Source organism: Ochotona princeps, chromosome 13 (assembly GCF_030435755.1).
Source record: "Ochotona princeps isolate mOchPri1 chromosome 13, mOchPri1.hap1, whole genome shotgun sequence".
NCBI lineage: Eukaryota > Metazoa > Chordata > Mammalia > Lagomorpha > Ochotonidae > Ochotona > Ochotona princeps.
This window is the reverse complement of record NC_080844.1, coordinates 46,323,469-46,340,493: the sequence shown is the minus strand read 5'-3', so window position 1 is coordinate 46,340,493 and position 17,025 is coordinate 46,323,469. Positions and strand designations below refer to the sequence as shown.

The following is a 17,025-nucleotide window of genomic DNA, read 5'->3' as shown; positions in this document are numbered from 1 at the left end:
TCGTTCCTTTTAAAAAAACAAAACAAAAAAAATTTTAATTTTTTTCTTTGGGTTTGTACAAGAAATTTACAGTGTGAAAAATATACATGTGAAAATGAGACCATAAACCTGGGTGTGGGGAAGGGACTGCTTGGTCACAAACACAAATAAACAAGACATTTCTGGGTTCTTCCTTTGGTCTGGCTTCAGCCCCCTTCCCCGAGTAGGGGGCAATAGGGCTGGAACCTGGGAGTCGGATCCCAGTACCAGCCCTGTCCCCTAGCACCGGGTAGGGTCGGGGCAGGCACATCTGGAGCAGCTGGCACCATCTGGCTCTCTCTGGCTTCGGGGGAGTGGGGAGAAAGTGGAGATGAGGGACTCCTTCCCCTCTAGGCCCTCTGGCTAGGGTGGGCTGGTGGGCATCTGGGGTCAAAAGTGTTGGCAGTGGCACTGACAGCGGTTAGGGAGTGACAGGGATAGAGTGAATGGGAGCTCCGAGTGACAGTGGACACAGGGACCCTTGAGGGGTCTGACTTGGCTCCTCCAAGTCCCAGGGCCAGGCGAGGGCTTGGCAGAGGCCCAGAGGCTGGGACTGGAGGGAGAGGGCAGCTCTGGGGTCCTCTGTCATGGGGAGCCTCAGTGGACCCTGGAGCCTGAGTGATCTGTGGTGATGGCCCCTGCACAGCGGGATGCCCTGAGCCCTAGATCTCAGTGGCTGTGATCTCCTCCAGGCAGATGCAGGGGGCCGGCTCGGCCAAACCCAGGTCAGCCAGCTCCCGGGCCTCCAGCTCCAGGCTGAGCTGTTGTAGCTCCTGCTCCAGCTGCCGGTTACGCCGGCACATCTGGATGTAGTTGTGCTGCAGTTGCTTCTGGTAGCGGATCACCTGCTCCTTCTCCGCCTGCCAGGCCAGCCGCTCCCCATCGAAGCTGTCCCGCTGCTCCTCTCCACGCCGTCGTTCCCGCTGCAGCTCTGCACGTAGCCGCTCAACCTGTGCCCGCAGGCTGCCCCCGACACCGGCTGCCGCCCGCTGCACCTTGGCCTCATCGCTCTCTGCCAGCAGGAAGGGGTCAGCGGCAGCAGATGGCGCAGGGAGCTCCCGGAGTCCAGCTGCCTCGGCGTCCAGCTGCCCAGCCTTCTCCCGCAGCCGCTCGGCTTCCATGCGGTGCCGCTGAAGCTCCTGGGAGCAGGTCTCCAACTCCAACTCTCGTGCCCGGGCCGCCTCCTGCAGGCCCCGTGCCCGGCCCTCACTGACCCGCAGCGCAGCCCGGGCCTCCCGCAGTGCCACCCGCAGGGCTACCAGCTCGCTGCCTTTCTGCACCAGCTCTGCCTGAGATTCCTTCAGTTGTTGCTTCAGCAGAGAGATCTCGCCCGACTTCTGGCATACCTAGGGTGGGGGTGGTCAGGAGAGGCAGTGAGAAAGGTTCTCTTGCAGTGACAACACACTGAGTACTGTGAGGGAAGTTCCAGTCATGACCCTATTTTACACAGATGTGTCCAAGGTCAGACAGCTGAAAAGCAGCTGCTGCAGAGGACTGTATCCTGGACCTGTCTCCTGCATTGAAGTCATCAGGGAGACAACACGGCAGTACCACCTAACCTGGGACTGGGCAGCAGCAGCACTGCTGGTGAGAGGCTCTCCCGTGGCTTGGGGAAGAGGACAGGCCGTCAGAGCCAGACTCTCTTGTCCTCCAGTTTACTGCCATGTGTTACTCCTAACCTTGCTGGGTCTCATTTACCTCATCTGTAAGATGGGTAGGCCAGCAGTACTGACCGCACAGGGCAGACAGTGGAATGGGACGACTGCTGGCTATACAGACACTAGACCAGCCAAGAGACCCCCCACCCACCGACCCAGAAGGGAACATGGTGTGTATATGTGTTGTGGAGGGATCCTCCACTTCACAGCAAGGAAGGGCAGGCCCTCTGCAAGTGGCCGACTAAGAGGCTCTGTTCCTGGCGCTCCCACCCTGCCCTCGCTGCTGGGCCCACCTCCCACTTGGTCTCCTCGAGGCGTGGCCCGAGCTCCCGCTGCTCCCGTTCGAAGGTGGCACAGCGCCGCTCCAGCTGCTCCCGCTCCTGCAGCAGCTGTGCAAAGTCATCCTGCAGCTGCCGCTTCTCCTGCTGCAGCTGGAACACCTGCAGCTGCAGCAGCTGCTGTGCCCGCTGGGCCCGCTGGGCGGCTTGCTGTGCCTGGGCCTCCCGCTCCCAGGGTCGCGGTCGCTGCCGCTCCTCCAGCACCTGTGGGTGAGCAGGCAGAACTGGGTCTTAGTGGGTCCCCCAAGTAATGAGCGACGGCGCTCCCAGCTCCCCATCAGCTGACTGCTCAGAGCAGCACTAAACCACAGCAGTGATGACATCAACCATGACAGAGAACTCCATGCCAACAGAGATGACCACTATAGTAACAGTACAGTAACAAGCCACACGTATTAGGTGGCAGGCACTTTCTACTCCTCGCCTTACTTAATTACCTCCACAAAACCAGAGCAATCCCCATTCAGAGAGACCTCACAGTTCTGGAAGCTTAAGGAGCCTCATTGCAGCTGTCTAACTCCCAGCCCATTCCCAGGCCCTTGAACAGCCCCACTACCCCCGGGGCCCCATTCTGCTACTGGCCACACCTGGCACCCGGTCACGTCTCCTTCATCCAGGCTGTCCCGCAGCTGCTGCAGCTCTGCCCCCCGGTCACGGAGCTTTCCTTCCAGAACACAGTGCAGCAGAGCCTCGTCCGAAGGGGGTGGAGGTGGCAGGGGCGGAGGGGAGCGTTCACCACAGGAGCTGCTGTCAGGGGAGGCCCGGGCCCCGCTGCCCAAGAGCCCCCCGGCCACACGACCTCCCAGAGAGCCTGTGCTCTTGCTGGAGGAGGACCGGCCACTGTCCGAGTGAGAGGGCCCAGCAGGGGCCCCCCGGGCTGGCCCAGGCAGTGCTCCCCGGGCAAGGCCATGGGAGGACAGGTGCCCGCCCGGTGAGCTGGCAGCTGGCTCAGCACCCCCGGTGCTGTAGGTGGGCAGGCTGGACAGTGAGTTTCGGCCAGAGTCAGACAGCGTTCCTGATGGGCAGCCACTGGCCCAGCCGCTCAGGGCCAGGGGTTTGTCGGCAGCCGAAGAGGACGAGGAGGAGGAGGAGCAGGAAGCAGGGCCACCAAACAGTTGTGTCAGGCTGCCTTGGCTCCCAGACAGCCCAGCAGCCCGTGGCCCCAGGAAGCTGGGCAGGGACGGCGCCCCTCGAGGTTTGGGCAGCACTGGCTTGAAGGCTGTTGGGCGGATCAGGATTTTCTCCATGTTCTGAAAACAGGCACCAAGTGACCCTGGTGCATGATATTGCAAAGCCCTCATCCCACTCTCCAATGTCCCCCATGCATTTCTGACAGCAGGGCCTGCCATGCAGGCCTTCCAAGTGTCCACTTCACATCAAGTGCCTTGGCAGGTTCCTTCCTCATCACCGCTGCCAACCTTACTGCCACCCTCCAAGGCCGCATGAGCAACCAGGGGCCCCACATGGCTAAAGGCCTCACCCAGAGCCACACGGGCAGCAGTGTGATGGCTTTTCAGACAACACACTGGCCACACACCTGCTAGGCGCTGCCCTGCACTTGACATTACCTGAGTTACTCCTAACAACCCTGGGAGGCTGACCTACTGCCTGGCCATGAGAGATGTAGAAATCCGCAGCTCTGCCAGGCTCCCAGGTGCTGGGAGTAGGGACAGCTCCGGACCCCACCCAGGTTCCCAAGGCAGGATTGGAACTCACCTTCTCCAACTTTCCAGAGACGGGAATGAGCTTTGGTGGGGGCCCACGGAGATGGGCATTGCGTGCCCGCTGCTCTCGGGCATCCTCGCCGTCACTGCTTGGGCTGGGAGGTGACTCAGTCCGGAAGTCCTCATTGATGTAGGTGAAGGTGGTGGCTGGCACGGTCTTCCTGGGAGGCACGGCTGGGCACAGTGGCTCCTGAGCCTCATAGCTGCCCCGGAGCAGCCCATCCTGCTGGCGGAAGAAGGTGGGCCCTGGGGGGCCATGGTGGCGGGGTGGAGCAGCTCCCCCAGGGCAGGGCCGGCCAGAGATGAGGCTACTCACGCTGCCCATGGCTGGAGCTTGGGGGGCGGTGGCGGCTTCAGGCGCAGCCTCCAGGGGCACTGGTAGTGTGTGTACAATGGCCATGGCGAGGAGAGCTCAGGCCTGGCCAAGGGCCTCCAGAGCAACCTGCCAACAGGGCAGTGGGATCAGAGACCCCCATTCTCCCCGACCCTCCGACTACACAAGTCCTTGAGACCCTCTGCTGCCCGCTTCCCCCATCCAGACCAAGCTTGATACCCTCTAGGTCCCAAGACTGAGCCCATCCAGTGGAGGTGGTAAGGGAATGGAGGGACAGGGAGCTGTTGCAGGGTAACTCAGCAGTGGAGGCCAGGGCTCAGGTCACAAGAGATGCCCTCTGCACCAGCACCCGGCACTGGTGCCCAGTCCCCTGGGACAACTGGCCTCATTACAGGGCAGTCTGGGCAGAAGCAATCTTAGGGACACAACCAGTAACTCAGACAGTAATTAGGGAACAAAGAGCTAAAGCCAGGCAGGGCCCTGCTCTCCCTACTTGGCCTCAGTTTCTCCCAGACAGACAGGCGGCAAGGGTGGAGACAACCAAGCAAGAAGCCTGCAGCCCTCAGGCCACACACAGGTGCCCTCAAGGGGTCTCCTGCCTCCCAGAGGTGGCTGAGGCCTTGCTTGTCTCTATGACAACCACAGCCTCTCCACAGCAGTCAGGATCCCGGGCCCTGCCCACCACCAAGCCTGGTACATCCTGAGAGGAGCCTTGAAGGAGGCAGACACCACGGGTCCTCATCACCTCTGGCAGCTTCTCCAAGCCCACACTTCCCTGATCCCAGGCAAGAGGGCTCCGCCTCCCTACCCTCGCCCTCTCCTTCCTGGAAGGGAAGAGCGGGCTTCCAGCCGGAACTCCCTCCCAATCCTGCCGAAGCTGCTGGGGACTTAGGCATATGCTGAAGTCATCATGTCGAGTGGTGGCCAGAAGGTGGCCAGAGCATTTCACCAGAGTGGGAATGTGTGCAATGTGGAACTCCATGCCTAGGAGCAGCAGAGTGAGTGCAGTGTGCCTCTGCATATGTGTGTGTATGTGTGCAAATGTGTGTGCCCTTGGACACATTTAATACCCACACGAGTGAGACTATGTCCACCTCACATGCTTAAGTATGCAATGGAGTCACTGCTAGAAAGTATGTAAAAGTTGTAAGTGCATCTCTAACAGATGAGTTTGTGTTATGATGTTCGAGATGTGTTCACTCACAAACACGTGAAGTGTGTGTGAGCTGGTGTGCGCCTGAGGGAAGGGGGTGGCCAACTGATTCCCTGCACAGCAGCCTCTTGGGGCTGGCACCCTCTGGAGGGCGGGGAGTGGTAGGAGGCACCTCTGTTTGCTACAGCCCGCTTTCTTGCTTTTTTAATGCCAAGACTCCAGCAAGTCTGTCCCTTTCCTCTCTACCCAAGTGAAAAAGACACCAGGAACCAGGTCGCTTGTGGGTTCCCAGTGTAGGAGGAGGTGCTGGCAGCTGCAGGGGTGAAGGCAGCAACCCTAGGCTTCTGCAGGGCTGGGGCCTGACAACTCCCCAAGCTCCAGCCCACTGCAAAGCGGGTCTGCAAGAGGTCCGGCAGCACCACGCAGGCCGGGCGCCAAGGACAGTGAGGCAGGGAGGGGCTTCTTGTAGGCGGGTAATGCCAGCCAACACCGCTGTCTCCATTTCCCCACCTCAGGAAGTGAAAACCGAAGGCAGGCGTTGGGCGCGCACTGGGGGAAGAGATCCAAACTCCGAACAAAGGCTCGAAGAGGCCCGGGGGCTCAGACAGCCAAGGAAGGAGTTGGGCTGGCTGACCTAACGTGCCATGTCCCCCAGCCTCCAGCAGCCAAGGGGCCTTGGGTCCAGAGTGACACAAAGGTGGCTTAGGAGTCAGTCAGGCCCAGCCAGCCGGCCAGGCTCCCGCTCTTGGAGCCAGACTGAGAAGGAGGGGCAAGTGCAGGCTCCATTTTGAGAAATGCGTAGTGGCTATGGGCAGAAGGAACCCCTCCTCGCTCTCTCCCCGGGATGATCACCCAGGCACAGCTCCTCCCTCCTCTACCCCGCCACCCCCAGTGTGCTCGCTGGGCGGGGAGCTGAGGCCGTGGCTCCGCCGCAGGCCCAGAACTAACAGGCCTATTTTGGAGGCTGAAGAGTTGGGGAAAGTCGCCCTCCCAGCTCAACTCCAACAACAGTCACTCAAGCTCAAGCCTAGGATTCCGATTTCCTATTCCGAAGGCTAGAAGCCGGCACCCCCCCCCATCCGCTCCCCTCTCCCTTCGCCCCACTGCCCCCGCACCACCACCTTTCCTCAGCAGGGCAGTGGAGGGGAAACGCCTCTGCTCCGCACGCCACCGCGTACAAGTTGCAGGCGCCCCCAGGTCTCCTCCCGGTCCCGGCCCTCCCCTCACCTCCGCCGCGCTGCTCCATGCTCAGCCCCGGGCCGCCCCCGACGCTCCACAGGCGCTCCGCCCGGCTCCAGCCCGCGCGCGGCCACTCGGAGCGGCCCGACCCGGCCGGGCTCCGCCTCCGCCTCGCAGGCGCCCCCCGGCCCTGGCCGGCCCCTTCCTGGCCCGAGTGGGCGGTGCGGTACGACGCGGGGGTGGGGTCCGAGGGGCGTCCCCGCCTCGGGGCGCCCCCGTCTCGGGGCGCGGACACGCGCGCAGGCACCCCACGAATCGCGTATGATCCGGGCCGCACGCAGGGGCTGCGAGGCAGCGAGCCGGGAACTCGTCTAGCCAAGGCAAGGTGACTTGAGTGTCGGACGGCTCGGTCGGCTGGGTCACCCCCTACCCGAGCCGGGGCCCCAGGGCCAGCGGCAGCTGGTCATTGTTCGAGCACAAAGGGCCAAGGCAAGGCGCGGTGGCCCCTCCCCCCCTCGCTTCATAAATCGAAGCCTTCTCCGGACACTCTCCGGCCTCAGGAGTCCAGAGGGGGAGGCAGAGGGTCAGCTGTCGCCTGCTCCTCGGCTGCCAGAGCTCTGCGCCCCTGTGCAAGTCGGGGGCCGGGGCGGGGTCCCTGCCTATCCTCCCTACCCTCGTCCCCTCCAAGCAAGCAGGAGGCGGCGCACGAGGATTTGGAGATGGCGGTGCCACCTGGCGGTCGGTTCGGGGAGCACACCCATTGCCCCCCACCAGCCTAGAGGTGTCCCCGACTCCAGGCCGCCTGCCCAGGCCTGCCCTGGTGCGGCTCCTGCTCCCCAACCTTCCCTTGGAAAGTCGTCGGCTAACAAAAAGCACATTGAGGGGCGGCCTCTGCCCTTTAACCACCAATGGGGCGATCCAGTAGAAGCGTAAAGCACAAGCCTACACCAGCTTCCCATCAGACCACATTCCAGTGTCTTCTAGGGTCACAGGCAAATCCTCACCCTCTTGGAAACAACAATCTTCACACCCACACGACCTTTCCCACATTCAGTCTGGCCATCTACCATCACACAGTCTCATACATCACGTGGTTCTCAGATCCTGCTTTCCCTAATCCTCCAGGCCAACCTGGATCTTCACAGGAGTGTGTGCGCGCACACACACACACACACCTGCTGGGTGTCACCCAGGTGGATGCACAGTTTTGGACCACAACTTGAGACCCTGGCACCTCCTCTCCTACATGTCAACAGCTTCCAAGAGGTCCACAACTTCTTACAGACACACAGCATTTCCCAAGGCTTGCATCTCACACACCTTCCCTTACGGGTCTCTGTGACTTAGCCAGGTCAGCTGATGTCCCTGGGCTAGGCAAGGGCACCCCCTTCTCCCATCCTCCCTGCCAGAAGGCTCAGCCCCAGGAAGGAGCATCCCCCCCTTCCAGGCCGCAGCCTTGGCCGGCTCTCCGCTCTATTTTTAGCTCGATGGAACGGGTTGTTTTTCTTTCTTTTTCCCTGGAAAGGGAAACAGCCTGGCCAACCTCGGGCTCACCCCAGACTCTTGGCCTCCCCAGAACAGCCTGAGCCCCTTCCCCAGTGGTGACCCCCTCCGCTGGTTGTGCCCTGATAGCGCCCTCCCCTTTCTGGCAGCCTGCCTGCAGCTTAGGCAGCAGCTGGGCTCAGCATGCTAGGAGGGCTGGGGGTGGGGCAAGGAGGGAGGGTTGGGATTGCAGCCCACCCCCTGCTCCCCTGCTTCCCAGAGGGGAAGAGGCAGGCCCACTTTGGTTCTGAGGGGTCATTGACACAGTGGTGGGGAGGGACTACCCCTGTTGACTGGATGAGCTTTGGGATCGTTATGACAGGGACTAATGGACACCGGTGCTCCCAGAGCTGGGGTCTCCGCTATGGGGGTACTGTCCTGGGGCCACCAAGGTGTTCTCCAATACCTTCTGGATACCAAGGTTGTTAGGGAGAGAAGCGGGCGAGGAATCCATGGAACCCTAGCGCCCTGGCCCACGGTTCCAGTTCTCCAGTTCACCGACCTCCCGCCCCCATTCCCGCTCCAGGGGGCGGTGTGCTCCCCTTTCTGGGTGTGTTATCACAGCTCTGGTGGGAGAAAGCAAGCCAGCCAAGCATGGGTCCACGCAAACTCGACCTAGGCTGGGGTGGGGGGGCTTCTCCAGGGGCAGCGTTGGAGCAGGTTGAGGGGGAGTCACAGACCACTCGTCAGCGGAGCAATCACGTGCTACGTGCCTGTTTACGTCTTAGCTTTCACCTGCAGGCGGCCGGGAAGCAGGAACCTCCGGATGCGTCCCACCCGGCCCGCCCCCGTCGGCGGTCAAAGGACAGCCCCTTTTCCCTACCACCCCCTCCCCCCCCGCCTCCACAGCGGGGCGCCCTGACTGCCGGGGGTCCGTGCGGGCCGGTGGAGCAGCTCACGAGCTGCTAGCATAACCCACAGGCGCGTCCTTTCCTAGTGCACGTGTGCTCGTGTGTCCCTAAGTGCAGGCGTGGGGGAGCCCTGCATATGAGTTCCGCTGTTGCTTTCCTGTTTGCATTCGTCGCCTGCGTCCCACAGAGTGGGGACCCCCTCCTTTCAGCCCAACTCCCAGCTTTCACGGCTGCCGCGGAAAGTTCGCTCCGGAGCTGCGAGGTGCGGAGGGCGGGAGTTCCTGCACCTCCTCCGCGTCACCACTCACCCAGCGCCACCTGCGCCGCCGCTCCAGCGGCGTCTCCTGCTCCAGCGCGCCCACCTCCTCAGCTCGCTCCGGCTCCGGGCTCCCGGCTCCGGGTTCCAGACGCCGGACGCCGGCAGGCTGCCTGGCCGGCCGGTGGAGCGGGGCGGGGCGGCTGAGACCGCGCCCCCCACCCAAGGAGGGGAGTGGTCTACCCAGCACCCCTCAACAGCCGACCCAGTACCCAGCCAGGCAGTAGTTGGACGGTGGCCCCTGACTGTACAGCCCGCTGCGGTTGGCTTTCGACCCTGGGAAATGGGCCGCCAGGGTGTGACCAGAGCCAATTACCTGGGTACCTGAACTGGCTATAGTGCTTGATCTGCCGCCCTCCTCTGCTCCACAGGAACGCAACGCTCAGGCCACCCCCCCACACAAAGGGAAAACCCCTGGGAAGGCAGAGGGCTTCACGCAGGCACCCCACCCAGCCACCCACGCACAAACCCACCTCAGTTCAGAGCTGCAGGAGCTGAACCACGTGGGCGCCCTTCCCTGGAGTAGGTGTTTGGCTAGGCGAGCCGGCTGCCCGTGCTGGCCCCCACAGGCCATGGCTAGGCGTCCCCTTAGGCTCATAAAGTCCCACCCACAGGCACAAACAGGAAGTCGGTCTGCATGGCAGCAGGCACCAAGGACTGCCTCCCTGCCTCCAAGAAGTGCTGTAGGCAGCCGCAGAAGTCTGGGGTCTGCAGGTATTTGGGCAATATTTGCAGGCTTAGGTGGGCTGCAGATGATTCCAGCCAGTTTAGTCTTTCCTCAGACCTGTCAACAGTAGGGAGGAAGCTGCTGGGGGACCCAGGCCTCCCCTTTATGGGGAGGGACACAAGCGGTCTTGGCCAGGTGCTTTCTGAACCAAGAAGCTTAGCAGCCACTTTGATGTGGCTTTGTCCAAGCCCTTCCAGCCCCCTTCGGCTGAAAACATGGACACTGGCCCCCAAGGACCTCCCACAGAACCCTCCCTCCAGCGTTTGAGGCCCCAGGGATTCCTGTGTGGAGTGGGTGTCTACGAAAGGAGTTGGGGGTGTTAGCTTCCCCTCCCCCTGGTCATTCTGGTTCGTGTTGTGTGAAGTGCCTGCTAGGAGGGTGTGGCAAGCCAGGAAAGCACACGTCTATCTCGGTGTGCTGTCTCCCCCAGATCCCCTTCTAGGAGTTCCTGAAGGCTTTCCTGAGAACAGACTGTGGCACTCGCATCCCCCTGGGTGGGTCTGATCTGGAATTGTGCATCTGGAAGGTATGGCTCGGGTTCAATGTTGTAGACCCTAGAAGAGGCCTAGAGCAGCTGGCCCGTCTGGGAATGATTACTACAGGATTAGGGAGGCCTGGCTCCAGCCAGTCTGGGAGAGACCCCCAAGGAGGCAGGCCCTGGAAGAGCTCCCCCACCCCCACAGAGAACAGCTTTGCAGCAGGCTAGCTCCAGGGTTCAACTCTCACACACCAAGCCCCAGCAGACCAGGAAGACCTTGACAAGGCAGCCTGCTTCAAGGAGCAGGAAGCCCACCCCCACCTTGCCAAAGGGGTCTCCCCGTATCCTTCCAAACATCTCTGCCTTTTCACTACTCAGACAAATCCAAAGCACTTGAGACCTTCATCAGAGGGAGATGAGAACGATTCCTTTACCCCTAGAATTAAAAATGTACGTGTGCGTTTGGGATTTGCTGTAGACTGGGAAGGTGAGAATAGGGTCTAGGTTCTGTATTTTAATCTTAAAAATTACTTATTTGAAAGAATGACAAAGGCAGAGAGCACTTCTCCATCCATGGGTTTACTCCCCAAATGGCCACTCTGGCAGCAGGGGCCAGGTCAAAGCTAAGAGCCAGGAACTCCATCTGGGTCCTCCACACGGGTGGCGGGACTCACTTCCTGCTTCCCAAATGCATTAGCCGATATGGATTGGAAACAGAGGTGGCAAGATATAGGGGGCAGGTGTCCCAAACAGCAGATTAACCTGATGCCCCATAACACCTGCCTTTATATTTTTTTAAAAAGATTTGTTTTTATTGGGAAGTTGTATATACAAAGAGACAGAAAGATCTTCCGTCTGTTGATTCAACTCCCCAAGCGGCCACAACAGAGCTGTGCCAATCTGAAGCCAGGAGCCTAGAGTCTCTTCTGGGTCTCTCTTGCGGGTGCAGAGTCCCAAGGCTTCAGGCCATCCTCGACTGCTTTCCCAGGCCACAAGCAGGGAGCTGGATGGAAAGCAGGGCTGCTGGAATTAGAACTGGCACCCATATGGGATCCCAGCATGTGCAAGGCGAGGAATTTAGCCACTAGGCTACCATGCTGGACCCATCTTACATTTTAAAAAACCAATTTCCAGGCATGCTAGTACATATAAGGGTATTTCAAAAAGCCTATGGGAAATGGAATTAAAATGTTTATTCTGATGTGAATATATTTTGAAACATATGCATAAGGGGGTCTTTTTAAAGTTCATGGGGAAAAAAAAAGTTCATAGGAAATGGGCCTAGCACATGTCCCAGTGGTCCTGCTTCCCATCCAGCTCCCTGCTTGTGGCCTGAGAAAGCAGACCAGGACAGCCCAAAGCCTTGGGACCCTGCACCTGTGCGGCCAAACTGGAAGAAGCTCCTGGCTCCAGATCAGCTCTGCACTGGCAGTTGTGGCCACTTACGAACAAACCAGCGGACAGAAGATCTTCCTGTTTGTCTCTCCTCCTCTCTGTATATCTGACTTTCCAGTAAAAATAAATCTTTAAAAAAAAGTTCATGGGCAATGCATATTAGGAAAAAACTAGGCATGGATTTAATTATTTTACACCCAAGTAAATTTCCCTTTTAACTCCTTCTTTCTGCAAATTGTTTCAAGTACCTTTGTGTTAACATAAGAGACATGGGGGAGCAAAGCAGATTGGGGATAGAGTCAGTCTGACTTTCCATGAAGTGCTGAGTGGCTCATATCACACGGACTGCTGCGGGTCAGGCAGAGGTTGGACACACAGCCCAGGGACCCACATCTCTTTGAGGAATCACATGCAGATCTCAGGGAAGTAGGAACACACACACACACACCACTCCATTCTGCACTCCCTAGGCGAAGAGGCTGCAATTGGAGGGGCCCAGCCACCCAGAGAGGCAGCCCTTACAGACTAGGGAGACACCTGGTGGACAAAAAAGAAAAAGCACAGAAAAAAGGCATTGATGACAAAATCTTTTTTTCCCCAGTAAAATTGGAAAAGATGCTACAAAAAGTTCTAATGCTAGCTGCATGGTACAGCAGACAAAGGAATCAGTAATGAGGGGCAAGTTTTGTGGGCTCACAGCTTCCTCCTAAGGTTCTGTGGCCATGCAGTCTCTTGGGAGGTAGCTGCCACCAGAGGCCCTGAGCAGCCCAGGACCGAATTCTACTGAGTTCTCCCCTCATGCCAGGCTCTACACGGCAGGAGGCAGAGTGGCTTGACACCCACCATGCCATCCTCTGGCTCCAAAAGCCTGGGCAAAAGGGGCAGGAACTCCCGCATTTCTATCTAGGTTCCAGGTGCCTGACCTCACTGCCTTCCACTCAACTTGGTCATCGCCACTGGAGGGCTCTGCCATGACCTTCCTTGTTTGGATCTCTTTCTCCACATGCACATGTGACTCACTTTCTGGTTCTGCAGGCCCCAGGCTAGATGCCCCTGCTCAGATCACTTAATCTAAACTAGGCCACCGGCACACTGTTGCATTAGCATTTTCTTCCTGGTGTTTTTCTCTGTTTGGAACTGCTTTCTGTTTATTCACTGCGTGTCTGGTCTCCCCACCAGGAGCAGAGGCCATATCTATCTTCTCAGTGACGCATAAACAAGACTGCAAACAAAGCCTGGCACATGGGGAGGTCTCAAATATCCGTTCAGCTGCATTTTCTCACTACAGAACCCTGCCAAATGGAGGAGGGTCCAGAGCTCAGGACAGCAGGGCAGAGGCCCGAGACAGAGCCTGCGCCCCAGGCCGTCCATCTGGCCACCTTGACACCACCTTCACCTCCCTGGCTTGGAGGACTCTGGCTTGTAGGGACCAGGGGGCTGAGGCTCAAGTCTCAGAGCTCTGGGTCACAGCACCTTTTTTGCCAGAAGAGGACTTTTTGGCTACAAGGCCATTGTCATCCTTGATTTTCTTGAGCCGGGCCTTGCTCTTCGGGGGGATGGAAAAAGTCAGAGAACTCTTATTGAACTCAAGCGGGAAAACACCCACGTCTCCATCGAAGCGGTTCTTGGACACCTGTAGATACCGTTTCCCTGGCCCGGTCACCAGCTTCCTGTCTTGCAAGATCAGAACATTGTCTGCCTCCTGGCTGGCCTGCAGGACAGGGGCAGGAGGGAAAAGCGGGAAGAAGAAGACACAGGAGCACAGCGGTCAGAAAGCTTCAGTGTGCAGGGAGGAGGGGAAGACTGGGGGAAAGGGATCCCTGCATCGCCATGGCTGCCAGGCCAGGGTCCCCATGTCTTTCAGTTCCCTGAACACACGCTTACAGGCCACTTGTGAGTCTCTTAAGGAAAGTACAGCTGTTTTCCACACCTTAATGCTTCTTTCCCAGCTTCAGTTCTGTCTCCTCACAGCACTCAGTGTGTGCTCTTTGTCCTGAATGCTCCAGGCCCAGTGCAGGCCTGGCACCTCAGGGCCACTCAGTGTACCAGTGGACACTCCAGGATCAGGTTGGTCCTGCTGCCAGAAGGTCCTCCCATCTACCTGTCTCACCGATTTCACTGAAGCCCACTGTCTGCCTGATCTCATCCTCATCTTCATGCTTGACTCCTGTAAGAGTCCCCAGATGTCCTAGGCTAATTCAGATGTCATCTCTTCCCCCCGAATGCCTGTGCTGCCTGTGGCTGCTCTTCACCTTCTGAGCTGCAATCGCTGTCTTGGTGTTTCTGCCCCACAGCCCTGACCGACAGTAGCCCCTCTGTCACACACACATCCCTCCAGTCAACGCGACTTGCCATCTTGCCCTCACACCTGCCCCCAGCTCTCTGAAGCCCTGGTATCCCTAAAGGCCACTCACTTTGGCTGAGCCAAAAATGGAGGCTGTCTGTAGTTCCTTGTCATCGTCCTCCTTCCGGGGGTGAATGACCAGGGTCACATGGCAGCTATTGTCTGTGGCGAACTTCCGAAAGGCCCCGACGATGTAGTCCTGAGCTGCAATCCTACCCCGACCCCAACACCACAGAGAATTGATTTGGACCAGAATACGCACACATGGATTCATTCACATCTCCCCACAGACGACTACAAGCCCATTCCAGCTCCCTGTGGACCTCCACTCAGGAGTCCCTCCATACCTCCTGCTGCCACACCCATACCTCTGTCATACAGTGCTGCACCCTGCACACATCTCAGGAAGTGGGAGAGTGTGCTAGAGGCCAGCTGCATGAGCAGACACGGAAGCGACTTAAAGGAGATCAGGCTCAGTAAGAGGAGGTTGTCACCTGTCTGTGGACAGCTGTTCATGACCCATCATGAACTGCAGGTTGTCGATGACCACGTGACATACATCATACACGTAGACTGCGTGTTGCATTGTGTCAATCACAGACCTGGGAGGAGGGACAGGTGAAAAATTAAGTCCACAAGAGGCACAGTACCACCCGCAGAAGGCTGCCTACCTCACTACCCGCCCTCCTATTCTCTGAAAAACCCAATGCCTGGCTAAGGAGACCCAGAAGTTCACAGGGGAGCTAGAGAAGAAAGTGGAGGGCCCTCACTTGATGCTCTGCTGCCCGTGGAAAGTCATGAAGTAGAGGGGCAGGTCTTCGAAGCGGTCAGCCCACTCGTCATACTTGTCCAGTTGATCCTCCAGCCGCCCCACAGCAAACTGCGTGAGCATGACCCGGGCCAGCCTTACGTTACTGATCTCGAAGCTGCCCCACAGCGTGTTCACGCCTTGTGTACACAGGTCCAGGGCGTACTCACTGATGAACGTCGTTTTCCCGCTGCCAGTCGGCCCTGTGCCAAGGCCAGAGCCCCGTGTCAGGAGGAGGATCCCACATTTGAAATGTGTCCCCAGACAGATGCTCAGATGTCTCCTTTTTACCAGCACCAGCGGCCCCCATGCACGCTGAGCCATCATTCCTTCCCTCCCTGGGCGGTGGCTCCTCGGCATTACCTGTGAAGACAGTCAACTCGCCCTTCCGATGCCCTTTGAGCAGGCGGTTGAGGTCTGGAAAGCGGCTCCAGCAGACACCAGCCACCTGCTCCACGTTGGAGAGTTCTCCTAGCACCTCCTCCCGCAGCTGCCGGAAGGACACGATGGACTTGTGCCAGGCTGGCAGGGCAGTGCGCAGAATTCGAGAAAGATTCAAGCCTCGGTTCAGGGCTTCCAGGGGTCGGGGCTGCTGCTCCCCAGGCCGCACTAATGAGCAGCGCTTGGAGTTAAGCTTTCGGGAAAACAGCTTGGCGGCTTCCCAGGAGCGCAGGTCATCCCCCAACCAGAAGAAGATGCGCCGGAATTGTTCGAGGTAAGGGAGCAGGGCAGGTGGTAGGCAGGCCGTGCCTCGGGGGAGGGTTAGGGTGGGCAGGCCTGTGGACTGGTACAAGGCCAGGCTGTCCAGCTCCCGACTGGTCAGGACCACCTCCACATCGCGGCGAGTAATCAGTGGTAACCCGAACAGGTTATGGTAGGCCCCAGGCCGGGGAATGGTGGTTTCCACGTAATTCACCGCATCCCCCTGGCCTTCGGCCCTCAGCAACTTCAGGCCCCTTAATCCGGAGCCCCCTGGGCAGAACCAAGGAAAGACCAGGCTGCGAGCTGGCCGTAGGTAGCGCACACTGAAGCACCTCAACGTGTCATCTGTCACCTTGTTAAGGCCGAACATCACCCGAGTCAGCTGGGCCTCCTCTTGGTCTGGCAGCTCCCAGAGAGGGACCGCTCGGTCCCAGATCCTGCGGACCTCCTCGCTGTCCTCAGCCTCCAGGGGCTCACTCAACAGGGTCCCTTCTCTGGCCCCATCCCCTCTACCCTCCACGCTGGCCTGGAAGTCTTCCCAGCTGCCCTCTGCCAGGCTGGCGGTGCACAGGAATCGACCCGTGGTCTTGTCGATGAAGAGGCTGAAGGAAGGGGTTGCGCCCGGCTGGTCCATGGCCTGCGAGGACCCCACAAAAGGGCTTGGTGCCCGCAGGCAGCTGTGGCCATCCTGGAAGGGGATCCCGCGCGTCCGCAAATACTGGCGGATCTCGGTCGTGGTTATGGGCAACACTGGCACATCGGTGGCTGGGAGAGCCTCCTTCCGGTACCGCCGCCGAGGAGGGCCGGGGCCCAAGCTTCGTGGCAGGCCCCTCCGAGCCATCCACTCCCCACGCAGGGGCAGCAGGACACGGAGGGGGTATGCCCCTCGGAGGCGGCCCCACATTGCTGACGGAGCAGGAAAAGTCCTGGATCCCTAGTTTGGGTAACTTTCCCAGCCCACAGACTACAGCTTGCTCGCTCTGGGGGCACTTCTCCCTCGTCCACCACCCCGGTACCTCCTTCGTGGCTCCCTCACCCCTCAGATTTCTCAGTCCTCCTACAGCGGCTCCCTGACCACCGGGGTGCCTTCACCGCTTCTCCTCGCACTACCTAAGCTCTGGGACCCTCTACCCAGCCCTCACAGCCACGGTTGCTTTGTCATCTTCTCCCATCCACGACCCCTCCACACATTCTCCGGGTCCTTCTCCGGCCGCCCGTCTCATGCTCGCGGTCCCTCCCACACACACCCGGCACACTCCAAACGGCAGAACTCCAGGCGTGGAGGGACGCCCCCACCTCAGCCCTCCTCGTGTCCTTGCCTTCACTGCGGGGCTGCAGAGTTCTGCTTGCCCGTGCTAGCGGTACCGCTCTCCCCTCACGCCCTCCTTACGCAACGTGGGTCCCCAGTATGCTTTGACCCCGGAACCAAAACTCATTGAGCACGGAGGTCCTAAGCCA

The 17,025-nt window shown here is 59.4% G+C and overlaps 2 protein-coding genes across 7 annotated transcripts; both read right to left on the bottom strand.

The window, feature by feature from the left end:
* Positions 1-11: 11 nt before the first annotated feature.
* LZTS2 (leucine zipper tumor suppressor 2) lies at positions 12-9,731 on the bottom strand. Of its 6 annotated transcripts, none has more exons than XM_058671929.1 (6): positions 9,106-9,165; positions 4,055-4,180; positions 3,731-3,961; positions 2,602-3,264; positions 1,970-2,218; positions 12-1,364 (listed from the first exon to the last, which is right to left on the bottom strand). In XM_058671929.1, exons 2-6 carry the CDS (start codon positions 4,136-4,138, stop codon positions 681-683), a joined length of 1,911 nt encoding a protein of 636 aa, XP_058527912.1. In that variant the 5' UTR covers positions 4,139-4,180; positions 9,106-9,165; the 3' UTR covers positions 12-680. The 6 variants fall into 6 exon arrangements, with proteins under 6 accessions (XP_058527912.1, XP_058527911.1, XP_058527908.1 ...); XM_058671928.1 differs by lacking the exon at positions 9,106-9,165 and adding an exon at positions 6,453-7,151; XM_058671925.1 differs by lacking the exon at positions 9,106-9,165 and adding an exon at positions 9,587-9,731 and having other exon boundaries at positions 3,731-4,180.
* A 2,556-nt stretch (positions 9,732-12,287) lies between these two features.
* On the bottom strand, positions 12,288-17,009 carry TWNK (twinkle mtDNA helicase). Its single transcript, XM_004579952.2, has 5 exons — positions 15,229-17,009; positions 14,828-15,068; positions 14,552-14,659; positions 14,128-14,269; positions 12,288-13,424 (listed from the first exon to the last, which is right to left on the bottom strand). The coding sequence occupies exons 1-5, from the start codon at positions 16,469-16,471 to the stop codon at positions 13,158-13,160; spliced, it is 2,001 nt and encodes a 666-aa protein (XP_004580009.2). The 5' UTR covers positions 16,472-17,009; the 3' UTR covers positions 12,288-13,157.
* Between the last annotated feature and the right edge of the window lie 16 nt (positions 17,010-17,025).

Bases quoted from the DNA above. Each gene is read 5' to 3' on its own strand.
- LZTS2 (XM_058671925.1), bottom strand. From the start codon at position 4,138: ATGGCCATTGTACACACACTACCAGTGCCCCTGGAGGCTGCGCCTGAA. The intron at 2,219-2,601 runs GTGTGGCCAGTA...GCTCACCCACAG, and splicing joins GAGACGTGACCGGGTGCCAG to GTGCTGGAGGAGCGGCAGCG. The intron at 1,365-1,969 runs GTGGGCCCAGCA...CCCCCACCCTAG, and splicing joins TCGAGGAGACCAAGTGGGAG to GTATGCCAGAAGTCGGGCGA.
- TWNK (XM_004579952.2), bottom strand. From the start codon at position 16,471: ATGTGGGGCCGCCTCCGAGGGGCATACCCCCTCCGTGTCCTGCTGCCC. The intron at 14,270-14,551 runs GTGACAACCTCC...GGGTCGGGGTAG, and splicing joins GAACAGCTGTCCACAGACAG to GATTGCAGCTCAGGACTACA. The intron at 13,425-14,127 runs GTGAGTGGCCTT...CCTGTCCTGCAG, and splicing joins CCATTTTTGGCTCAGCCAAA to GCCAGCCAGGAGGCAGACAA.